Source organism: Palaemon carinicauda, chromosome 11, assembly GCF_036898095.1.
Source record: "Palaemon carinicauda isolate YSFRI2023 chromosome 11, ASM3689809v2, whole genome shotgun sequence".
Classification (NCBI taxonomy): Eukaryota; Metazoa; Arthropoda; class Malacostraca; order Decapoda; family Palaemonidae; genus Palaemon; species Palaemon carinicauda.
The window spans coordinates 122,842,221-122,854,464 of record NC_090735.1 but is presented as its reverse complement, the minus strand read 5'-3'; the positions used below and the strand labels follow the sequence as shown (position 1 = coordinate 122,854,464).

Here is a 12,244-nt window from a genome sequence, read left to right as displayed (position 1 = left end):
AGGAAACGGTCAGTCCTTCTGTCCATTCATCCCAGACTAACACTGGGTATCGTCCACCCTTGACCAATTGCTACTTACCCTATAAGTGTGTCAAGGTAGCTTACACCACTTGTTGTGCCACCAAGGAACCTATGGAGGAGGTATCCAGGTTCCTGTAGATTATGTCTTGCAGGTAGTGAGCTGTGAACAACTTCTGATGCTTCTAGACACCCGTTCGTAAAACCTGCTCCACATCATAGTTTGTCTTATATGCTTGGGATACTGTATACTGATGCCCTTAACAACATGAGCTCTGGGACTGCGACCTTTTGGGGGGAGAGCCAGGATTCAGCGCTCATTCGATTACCTAGCAAATCCATGTAGAGATCAGGTTCTTTGTAACTCTCCTTTTGGCCATGCCCATGCTAAAGAAAAGAAAAAATGGTTTGACGTGTGGCCAAGCTCCAGATGTTTGTTTAAGATAGTGCCTCAGAGCTCTCACAGGACACAGTAACAGTTGATCAAGATCATTGATTACATGATGAAGACTTGAAATCCGGAAGGTCCCAAATGTTGGGTTAGCTACAGCTGGATTCTGAAGCTTAACAACAAACTAAGTCATTTAGTTGAGCATTACCTGCCACCATCCTCTTGAATGGGCTGCGTTGTAGGAAAAACCATGCAACTTGCAGACCCATTTGGCTAAGCTCAGGGCAAAGAGGAAAACCGTCCTAAGGGTCAGGTCACGATCTGAGGACTGATGCAGCGGATTGTAACGCTCGCACTACATTCCAAGGTGATGATCTAACTTTCAACTGAAGGCAAGTAAGCTCAAAACTCCTCATAGGGAGAGAGAATTCTGTCAAGAAGGAAATGTCAACTATATTCAGTCTAGAGACAAGGGTCAAATTATTTCAGTGCCGAGATCAAGCAGAGTTTTTCCTACCTGAGGTACAGCAGGAACTCTTACTATCAAGGAGCAAAATTCCTTTCATGACACCATTCACAAAATATTAACCACTTCCCCTAGTAGACAGCAATAAAAAAACTCAAAGAGGTATCCAGACATCCCTTTCACCACTGCTTGCAAAGAGCCTTTCTGAGCAAGGAGATGTGGATAACCTCCAGGCGTAAAGTTGTAGGGAAGCAACTTCCCTGTGATATATCTACGCGAGGTTGTCCCAAGAGGTCGGGAAGGAGAGGCTTGAAAATCTCTCGGTACCTCTGTGAGTAGAAGTAGAAGGTTCACGAACCATTTTTCTTGCTGCCACACCATAGCCATTAGTCATACAGGTCTTGTAATACCCTTACCTTGTTGATGAGTCTCCTCATCAGACATAAGGGAGGATCATGTACACGTCCAGGTTGTCCCACAGATGTTGAAAGGCCTCCAGAAGAGCTGCCTAGAGATCCGGTACTGGCAAACAGTGCACTGTAAACTTCCTGTTCAGGGACGTTGCGAACAAATTTATAGTTGGTGAACCCCACAAAGCCAAGACAATCTTTGTTGGCTATTCGAGGAAGCAAAGATCACTCACAGCCAACTATCTAACTCTTCCTGCTCAGGTTGTTGGCAAGGATGATTTTCTTGCCTAAAATGAAATGGGCTGATAGGGCGATCAAGTTGTCTTCTGCCCATCTTAGGATTCCTGCAGCTAGATGGGATAGCTGCTATGAAAAAGTACCTTCTTGCTTGTTTAGATATAGCACTTCTGTCGTGTTGTCACCTCAGAGGAGCTGTTGGAAGTGTTTGAGGGCCAGAAAACATGTCATGTGTTGCAACAGGTGAGCCCCCACCCTTTGATGCATCTATGAAGAGCATTAACTCCAGGGAAGGAGAAGAAAGCTCTACTCCCCTGAGTAGGTTGATATCATCTACGCATCAACTCTGGTCTCTCTTTAGCTCCAAAGCCACCAGAACTTGACTAAAAAAATGATACACATTTTCCCATCATCAGAGACTCATGAGCTGAAAGGCCTAGAGTACAGCTAAGAGTTACAGGCAATTGATATTTATCACTGATTCCTTTTCCAACCACCTCCTGAAGCATTCATGAAAAGATACGTGTTAAAAATTTGCTCCCAACAACACTCACTCACCCAAACATAGAAGTTTATTCTGCCATTGCCTTTAGCAAATGCAGTTAACCCTTTTACCCCCAAAGGACGTACTGGTACGTTTCACAAAACTCATCCCTTTACCCCCATGGACGTACCGGTACGTCCTTGCAAAAAACTGCTAATTCCATTTTTTTTTTTTTTGCATATTTTTTATAATTTTCTGAGAAACTTCAGGCATTTTCCAAGAGAATGAGACCAACCTGACCTTTTTATGATGAAAATTAAGGCTGTTAGAGCAATTTAAAAAAATATACTGCAAAATGTGATTGACAAAAAATAACCCCTGGGGGAAATAGCCTGGGGGTAAAAGGGTTAATACTCGATTCTCTTTTCCCATGGAAAAACATGTGAAAGGAACCATTTCTATTCTCAATCCCAAATATAGAATTCTTTGAGTTTGAATGAGAAGAAACCTCTCTCCACACTGACCAAGACTCCTAACCACCACAATAAATACCCGAGCAGTCATACCTTCAGAACTCAATCTTTTCCCAGGTATTGAAAATTAGCCAGTCGTCTAGGTACAAAAGAACTCTTACACCCAGAAATATGAGCCATTTTGAGATTAGAACCATCACCCTCGTGAATACTAAAGGAACAGTCTCCAAGTCCAAAACACAAGCACTTCAATTGATAAGTTTCACAATTGTCCAAAAACAAAAGGAGTTTCTTTGATTCCAGATGAATGAGAATATGAAGATAAGCCCTTTCCTTTCTGCCCCCAGGATTGTACAGGGAGTTTCCAACAAAAGCTTGGTGAGAACTGTACTGTAAATTTGTTTAGAGTTGAGACATCCAGAACTGGTCTCTAATCCCCACTGCCTTGAGCAGTAGGGACATGTTGTAAAACCCTGGAGAGATCTAAAACTTCCTCTCATCACTTTCTTCTTTAGAAGTTTTGCAAACTCTAACTTCAAAATATGGGCTTGAAAAAGGAAAGGGGTTCCTTTCAGAGGAGGATAAGAGGACTTCGATATTCTCTTACTAATGACAAAACCTACGGCTTAGGCCGAGAGTTTTCCTAAACCTGATCAAACTGGGAAGGGCTTCTATTAAACCAAAATTTGAAGCCTTATCACTGTTTCAAAAGGACTTCCTTGGAGGTACAGCAAAATAGTCTTAACCCTTTTACCCCCAGAGTATTTGGAAATTTCCAACCCTTAACCCCCAAGGGGTTATTTTTTTTCAAGCACATTTTGCAGTATATTTTTTTAAAATTGCTCTAACAGTCTTAATTTTTGTCACAGAGAGGTCAAGTTGGTCTCATTCTCTTGGAAAATGCCTGAAGTTTCTCAAAAAATTATCAAAAATATGCAAAAAAAAATTATAAATAGCAGTTTTTGGCAAGGACGTACCGGTACGTCCATGGGGGTAAAGGGATGAGTTTTGTGAAACATACCAGTACGTCCTTTGGGGGTAAAAGGATTAAGAAGAGGGAGACATGACAGTAGGGGAAAAAGCAGGCCTTTACTTAGGATTCTGGAGGCCACATGTTTTACAGCACTATCAATCCTATTTTGATCCAAATTGGGTCCCAATAATGGAGAGGTAATCTGTGATTCTGGGCCGTAAATAAAATGCCCAAACCATACAGGAACACAGTTGTTCACAATGCTTTTTTTCAAAATTCCCTAATACTGCACATGTTTATAGGGAACTATCAGAAATTGTTCTATCTGAACAAGCAGTTATCTAATATAACAGTAATATCCTGGTGACCAGCAAAATTTTGTTTTGCTAAGAGTTGAAATAACCCCTAATATAAAATATGTAAGAGAGCATTTCCAATAAACTCCTTATTTTATTATCAATCGACAACACTGATCAACCAACTTGAAAAATGATATTTTGATTATAAAATAAATTTTTTAATATACTTACCCGGTGAATATATAATAGCTGACGTCTCGGACGGCTCGACAGAAACACAAAAACTCGAGAGCGATTGCCATGAAGGTTGCGGGTGTGCCCACCAGCGCCGACTATCGGCCAGATACCGCATATACATGTAAACAGCTCCAGTTCTTCTCATCCCGCTGGGTCTCTATCGGGGAGGAAGGGAGGGCCTTTAATTTATATATTCACCGGGTAAGTATATTCAAAAATTTATTTTATAATCAAAATATCATTTTTAAATATTAAACTTAGCTGGTGAATATATAATAGCTGATTCACACCCATGGTGGTGGGTAGAGACCAGTATTAATACAATAAAGGCGTATATGCTTAGAGTTTTTGACAGTTATATCATAACAAAACCCAAATAAATATAGGTACCTGGTAAGGAAGCCGACTCTGACGATTACTCTGCCTTGTTAGTCCGCTTTCCTCACGAAGCCCAGCCATCCTCTCAGGATGCTGAAAGACTCCCAGGAGCTGTTGTATCCAGGGCGACAACCCATACAACAGGACCTCATCAAAACCCTTAATCTGGGCGCTCTCAAGAAATGACATTTGACCACCCGCCAAATCAAAAAGGATGCGAAAGGCTTCTTAGCCTTCCGTACAACCCAAAACAAGATTAAAAACATTTCAAGAGAAGATTAAAAGGATATTGGAATTAAGGGAATGTAGTGGTAGAACCCTCACCCACTACTGCACTCGCTGCAACGAATGGACCCAGTGTGTAGCAGTCCTCATAAAGAGTCTGGACGTCTTTTAAGTAAAATGAAGCGAACACCGACTTGCTCCTCCAAAAGGTCGCGTCCATAATACTTCATAGAGATCTGTTTTGCTTAATGGCCACGGAAGTTGCTATAGCTCTTACTTCGTGCGTCTTGACCTTAAGCAAGCAACGATCTTTTTTACTCAAGTGAGAATGAGCCTCTCGGATTAAAAATATAATAAAATACGATAAAGCATTTTTAGACATAGGCAATGAGGGCTTCTTAACTGAGCACCACAAGGCCTCAGATCCACCTCGTAAGGATTTGGTACGAGCTAAATAAAACTTAAGAGCTCTAACTGGACACAGTACTCTTTCAAGCTCGTTGCCTACGATCTCTGACAGGCAAGGTATATCAAACGACTTAGGCCAAGGACGAGAAGGCAGTTCATTTTTGGCCAAGAAACCAAGCTGAAGTGAACATGTGGCTTTATCTGTAGAAAAGCCGATGTTTTTACTGAAGGCATGGATCTCACTGACCCTTTTAGCCGAAGCCAAGCACACTAAGAAAAGCGTCTTGAAGGTGAGATCCTTCAGGGAGGCTGAATGTAATGGCTCAAACCTGTCGTACATTAGGAACCTTAGGACCCCGTCTAAGTTCCATCCAGGAGTTGCCATACGACGCACCTTAGAGGTCTCGAAGGACTTAAGGAGATCTTGGAGATCTTTATTATTGGACAGATCTAAGCCTCTATGTCTGAACACAGAAGCCAACATGCTCCTGTAGCCCTTAATAGTGGGAGCCTGATAGGGAGCGAACATTTCTCAGATGTAGGAGAAAGTCTGCAATTTGGGCTACAGAGGTACTGGAAGAGGAAATGGATGATGACTTGCACCAGTCTCTAAAGACTTCCCACTTCAACTGGTATACCTTGATGGTAGAAGCTCTCCTAGCTCTCGCAATCGCTCTGGCTGCCTCCTTCGAAAAACCTCGAGCTCTTGAGAGTCTTTCGATAGTATGAAGGCAGTCAGACGAAGCGCGGGGAGGCTTTGATGAAGATTCCTTACGTGGGGCTGCCGTAAGAGATCCATCCTTAAAGGAAGACTCCTTGGAACGTCTACCAGCCATTGAAGTACCTCTGTGAACCACTCTCTCGCGGGCCAGAGGGGAGCAACCAACGTCAACCTTGTCCCTTCGTGAGAGGCGAACTTCTGCAGTACCTTGTTGATGATCTTGAACGGCGGGAATGCGTACGTGTCCAGGTGAGACCAGTCCAGTAGAAACGCATCTATGTGGGCCGCCTCTGGATCTGGGACTGGAGAGCAATAGGTCGGGAGCCTTTTGGTCAACGAGGTGGCAAAGAGGTCTATGGAGGGTTGACCCCAAGTCACCCAAAGACTCTTGCACACGTCCTTGTGGAGGGTCCATTCTGTGGGGATCACCTGACCTCTCCGACTGAGACAGTCTGCCAAGAAGTTCAAGTCCCCCTGGATGAATCTTGTCAACAGGGAGATGCCTCGATTTTTTTACCAGATGAGGAGGTCCCTTGCGATGACGAACAGTGTGTGGGAGTGAGTGCCTCCTTGCTTGGAAATGTACGCCAAGGCTGTGGTGTTGTCCGAATTGACTTCTACCACTTTGTTTCGAAGAATGCTCTCGAAACTCGTCAAGGCCAAGTGAACCGCTAACAGCTCCTTGCCGTTGATGTGCATGCTCTTCTGATCCGACGTCCAAAGACCCGAACATTCCAGACCGTCCAGAGTCGCTCCCCAACCCAAATCCGACGCGTCTGAGAACAACACGTGGTTTGGGTTCTTGACCGCCAGGGACAGACCCTCTCGCAGACTTATGTTGCTGTCCCACCAGTTCAGGCACGTTTTTACTGGCTCGGAGACCGGGACTGACACAGCTTCCAAAGTCTTGCTCTTGTTCCAGTGTGAGTCTAGATGGAACTGGAGAGGGCGAAGGTGAAGTCTCCCTAGTGAGACAAATTGCTCCAGGGATGACAGAGTCCCTAAGAGGCTCATCCAACTTCTCACTGAGCAACGGTCTTTTTTCAGCATGAGGCGGACTTTGAGCAGGGCTTGCTCTATCCTGGTGGCAGACGGAAAAGCCCAAAAAACTAGACTGCGAATCTCCATCCCCAAATAGAGAATCGTCTGGGAGGGATTCAGTTGAGACTTTTCTAAGTTCACCAACAGTCCCAACTCCTTTGCCAGACCCAACGTCCAGTGAAGGTCCTGCAGACAGCGATGACGGGACGATGCTCTGAGAAGCCAGTCGTCCAAGTACAGGGAGGCTCGAATTCCCGATAAATGAAGGAATTTTGCCACATTCCTCATGAGCCTCGTAAACACGAGAGGAGCAGGGCTGAGGCCGAAGCACAGTGCTCGAAACTGGTACACCACATTCCTGTAAACAAACCTCAGATACGGTTGAGAATCTGGGTGAATAGGAATGTGGAAGTACGCATCCTGCAGGTCGAGAGAGACCATCCAGTCTCCCTCTCTGACCGCTGCTAGGACGGACTTCGTGGTCTCCATCGTAAATTTTGTTTTTATAACAAAAACGTTGAGCGCACTGACGTCCAGCACTGGCCTCCAACCTCCCGTATGCTTTGGGACTAGGAAGAGACGGTTGTAAAATCCCGGTGATTGAAGGTCCGAGACTTTCACCACCGCTCCCTTCTCTAGCAACAGACACACCTGCTGATGTAGAGCTTGTCTCCTTGACTCCTCTCGATACCTGGGAGAGAGGTCTAGAGGAACTGTTACTAGAGGAGGTCTGCGTACAAAAGGTATTTTGTACCCCTCCTTGAGCAACAACACAGACTCTTGGTCTGCACCCCTCTTCTCCTAGGCCTGCCAGAAGCTGTTCAATCTGGCCCCTACCGCTGTCTGAGGACGTGGGCAGTCAGAATCTGCCACGGGAGGACTTGGATCCTCTCCTCTTGCCTCTTTTACCGTCGGCACGAGCGCCTCCCCTGCTGGGGGCTCTGCCACGAAAGGACGGGATAAACCTAGTCGCTGGGGTATCGATCTTGGGCCTCACGACATAAGACGATGAAGAAGCTCCCTTGCGAGCAGAAGTAGCCATCAGGTCGTGTGTATCCTTCTGCACAAGCGAAGCCGCAATGTCCTTGATCAGCTGTTGAGGAAACAAGGCAGCTGATAAGGGGGCAAAGAGAAGCTCCGATCTTTGACAGGGAGTAACTCCTGCCGAAAGGAACGAGCAAAGAGTCTCCCTCTTCTTCAGGACTCCAGACGTAAAGGTAGCGGCGAGCTCATTGGAGCCATTGCGGATGGCTTTGTCCATACAAGACATAATAAGCACGGAAACATCCTGGTCGGCAGACGAGATCTTCCTGCTTAATGCTCCTAGAGACCAATCTAAAAAGTTAAAAACTTCGAAGGCCCTGTAAACCCCTTTAAGGAGATGGTCAAGGTCCGAGGAGGACCAATAAACTTTAGAGCGTCTCATGGCCAGGCGACGGGGAGAGTCTACGAGGCTTGAGAAGTCTCCCTGGGCAGAGGCAGGGACTCCCAAGCCGAGAACTTCCCCCGTGTCATACCAGACGCTCGCTCTAGAAGCTAGTTTAAAAGGAGGGAAAGCAAAGGCCGTCTTCCCCAAACTCCTCCTGGTAACCAACCAGTCGCCTAGCAAACGTAAAGCCCTCTTAGAAGAGCGAGAGAGCACTAGTTTAGTAAAAGAAGGCTTCGAAGCAGCTAGGCCTAGCGCAAACTCTGACGGAGGCGAACGAGGAGCAGAGGTAACAAAATGGTCTGGGAAAAGATCCTTAAAAATCATCATGATTTTCTTAAAGTCCATAGAGGGTTGAGCAGCCTTAGGCTCTTCTCCGTCTGATAAAACACCCAAAGGAATATCAGTAGGCGGAGGATCAGCAACATCCTCATCTGAAGGAACCTCGTCCGACAATTGATGAGTCTCAAGAAAAGGAGAGACCTGCCGCGGTGGCAATGCTTGACAAGCAAAGTCCACACGCAAAGGAGCAGCAGTAGTAGTCAAGGAAGCTACGTCATGTCGCTGCTGAAAGGACTGACCAGCAACAACAACAGGAGTTGATGGACGCTCGACGTCAAGTCGAGACTGCCTTGACTGCCTAGACTGAGCAGTCAAAACAACCCTTGACTGCGGTGCTTGACGCTCAACGTCAAAACAAGGCAACTGAGCTGGTTGGCGAACGTCCTGAACGTCAACACGAGACTGCGGCAGCTGCTGAACGTCAACACGAGGCTGCGGCAGCGGTTGAAAGTCAACACGGGACTGCAGCGAGTGAGGCTCTAAGTCACGTGACTGACGTGACAAACTACCGACATCACGTTTCATAACGTCAAAAGGACGAGTAAAGGCTCGTTTGGGCGGCTGACGGCCAGAGTCTCGATCAGCGTAACGGCGAGGATCATCGTGATCCTGCTCAACGGTATACTCCTCCATCAGGGAGGCAAGCTTAGTCTGCATATCCTGCAGGACAACCCATTTAGGATCAACGGGAGTCGGGACGGGCCGAGACGATGGTAACGTCTGTGACGGCAAAACATTGCCTTTACTGAGACTCTCGGAACCCGTGTTACGCTTACGTTTAATCGGCGAACAGTCTTCCGACGACTGCAAAGGGTCAGAGCTGTCCCAATGGCTACAGCCAGGACGCTGGACCTGTCCTGAAGGGACTGACTTCCGCTTTAAGGGTCTAGAAACCTTGCTCCAAGGTTTCTTTTGCGAGAAGCCTTCGGATGACGAGGAGAAAACAGCCTCGCTCGTCTTATGGTAGGGGCGATCTTGACGAGACACGCCCGATACCACAGAGGGAACGTCTGTTCGTTGGTTTAAAGCCTCTCGTCCCCTTAAGTCCTACAACATTACTTCTACCTGATGCAGGGGAGCCTGAAAGAGGTCTCGGACTAGGAGAACGACAAGCACGAACAGACGAACCCTCGGTCGCAACACTAAAAACACTTTGCGCACTAATCACTTTATCCCACGATTTTCTGATTTGGCACTCTGACACTTTAATAAATTCACATCCGACATGAGTTGATTACGGTCCGATGCTAAGGACTCAACTCTCTCGCCCAAAGCTTGAATGGCAAGCAACATATCCCGCATGGATGGTTCATGAGTGCTAGTAGAGGGTTCAGGAACAACTACTACAGGGGAAGGATTAGGTTCAGGGGCATGGGAGGAGGAAAAATCCAACGACCTAGAGGAGCTTCTCCTCACCCTATCTCTCTCAAGCTTACGAGAAAATTTATCAAACTCTAGCCAGTCGAATTCCGACAAGACCACGCACTCATCACACCGATCTCCTAATTGGCAGGTTTTACCCCGGCAATTAGAACACACGGTATGTGGGTCGAGAGAGGCCTTGGGAAGACGTTTGTTACAATCCCTAGCATTACGTTTGCGAAATTTAGGTCCAGGGATAGGAGAAGGGTCAGCCATATTGAACAGTCAAAGAAAATCCAAAACAAATCCAAAGTCATCAACAATAAACACTATCCAAAAAAGGGTTCAAGAGTTTTAATTGAAGAGAAAAACACCTGCCACTGCGAAAGCTCAAACAACCAAAAAGAAGTACTTCACCAAAAATGATGAAAACTCCAGGTCAACAGCGAGCGGAATCAACTTGTCGACAAGACCGACAGAGAAGAACTGGAGCTGTTTACATGTATATGTGGTATCTGGCCGATAGTCGGCGCTGGTGGGCACACCCGCAACCTTCATGGCGATCGCTCGCGAGTTTTTGTGTTTCTGTCGAGCCGTCCGAGACGTCAGCTATTATATATTCACCGGCTAAGTTTAATATTTAAAAATTTATATTCAAAAATTTTTTTCGTCAACATTAATAAGATTGGGGAGATAACATCTTACCAATAGATGGGACAAAGTATTAACAGACTAAACAACAGATGGGATGAAGTATTAGTAGACTTTTCTTTCATCCAAGATAATTACTTATTCACTTTGAGAAAATATTTTAAAAACTTGGGATATAAGTAATATTAGAATTATTAACTGAATTAGACAGCATCATAATATATCTAGGCAATGACCTTTCATGTTGACAAACAGTGATATATTACCCCTGTTAATTTCTTCTAGATCCACATCACCTTTACCTTCTAGCTCCTACTGTGGTGAAGCAAACAAATTTGCAACTAGGATTTTCCTTGCACCTATGCTAGGCAATGGATTCATTTTGACTGTTAAGGTACTCGCACCTAAATTAACACTAAGGAAAATTCAAGATGTGCTAGTGGCCTAACCTACAGAATTCCAGTGTCATCTGAAACGACTGTCAAAAGTTTTGACAATTTATTCAAAATCTTCGTACCTGGATCTATATGAACCATACAATATGCCGCATTATTAATAATGGTATAAATTGATTGCTCATGAGTTCTTATTTCAGGAAGCCGAGGGATATTAGGACCCAAACTACCAGTCTGATCTTTACCTCCAAATCAAGTAGTTGTAAAAAACTGACCAAATCATGAAAAATAGAAGCAAATGAAGTAATTTGAGAAACCAAGGATCGTGATGAGACTATCTACTCAATACAGTAATGAACTGTTTACCAGAACCCTTACTAATTGGTACACTAGGAACCGCTGGGTAAAACTTGGGAAGTTTGCCTAGGTTTTGGAACAAGGCAGGTTAGGAAAGAATCGCTGCTTTGCCCAAAAGTCCATTATAAATTACCATCCCTACTAGCCTATTATTCTTTGAATTCTCCCTTGAACTAGAAGTTACTTTTCTTTTGAGTTGGGAGTTTCTTAAATAGAATACAAGAGGTATTTTGCGAATGTGAATAACACAACCTGCACAAAAACTAGCAAACCTATATAATAGCTGCTTGATTTAAAAGATTGGGCCTTAATATGAAAGACTCCTTTCCATCAACCTCAGGCATCTCCTGAGAACCATATTAACTATACATAAAAGTTACCAGATTTTGCATACAATATAACGGATTTTGAGCGAAGCGAAAAATCTATTTTTGGGCTCAGGCCATGTCGTCCTGATGGAAGTTTCTAATAGGTAGCTTCCTAGGGTATATTTGACTATATATATATATAATCACAAATTTGATACTATGAATCTTATGATACACAACATGAAGCAATCACTCATACTTACTACTTTCCAATCTTTGACAAAGTTTTTTGGCATTAACTCTAATGTTATCACATTGCAATAAAACCACATTTGTCTGGACACCCTTGAGCTCCACAGTTACTGCACTGCTATGTACCTCAGAAACACCTGTAAAATATAAGAATGATAAGCTCAAATTTGTAAAAATAATAACAAGGTAAAGATCACCTTCAACAGATCCTTATATCAAGGATTAAATCATACAGTCCAGTATCCCAGATGGTCTGTTTGGACACTTGAAACACCTTATATTGTGAGAGGACTTGATTCAATTTTAAAAAAGATATTTTCCATGAGAAGGAAGGATGGCAGCCAACACCAAGCACCAGCTGGGAAGTCTCATCACAATCACTGTTTATTAT

At 44.5% G+C, this 12,244-nt stretch overlaps 1 protein-coding gene across 1 annotated transcript in view; it reads right to left on the bottom strand.

The window, feature by feature from the left end:
- Window positions 1–12,244, bottom strand: part of LOC137650161 (uncharacterized) — an 81,319-nt gene that overhangs the window by 1,303 nt on the left and 67,772 nt on the right. Inside the window, exons 10-11 of the mRNA XM_068383320.1 lie at window positions 11,868–11,990; window positions 10,263–10,264 (exon numbers count right to left, since the gene is read on the bottom strand). Coding sequence (XP_068239421.1) covers window positions 10,263–10,264; window positions 11,868–11,990 — 125 coding nt within the window. The remainder of the gene's footprint in view (window positions 1–10,262; window positions 10,265–11,867; window positions 11,991–12,244) is intronic.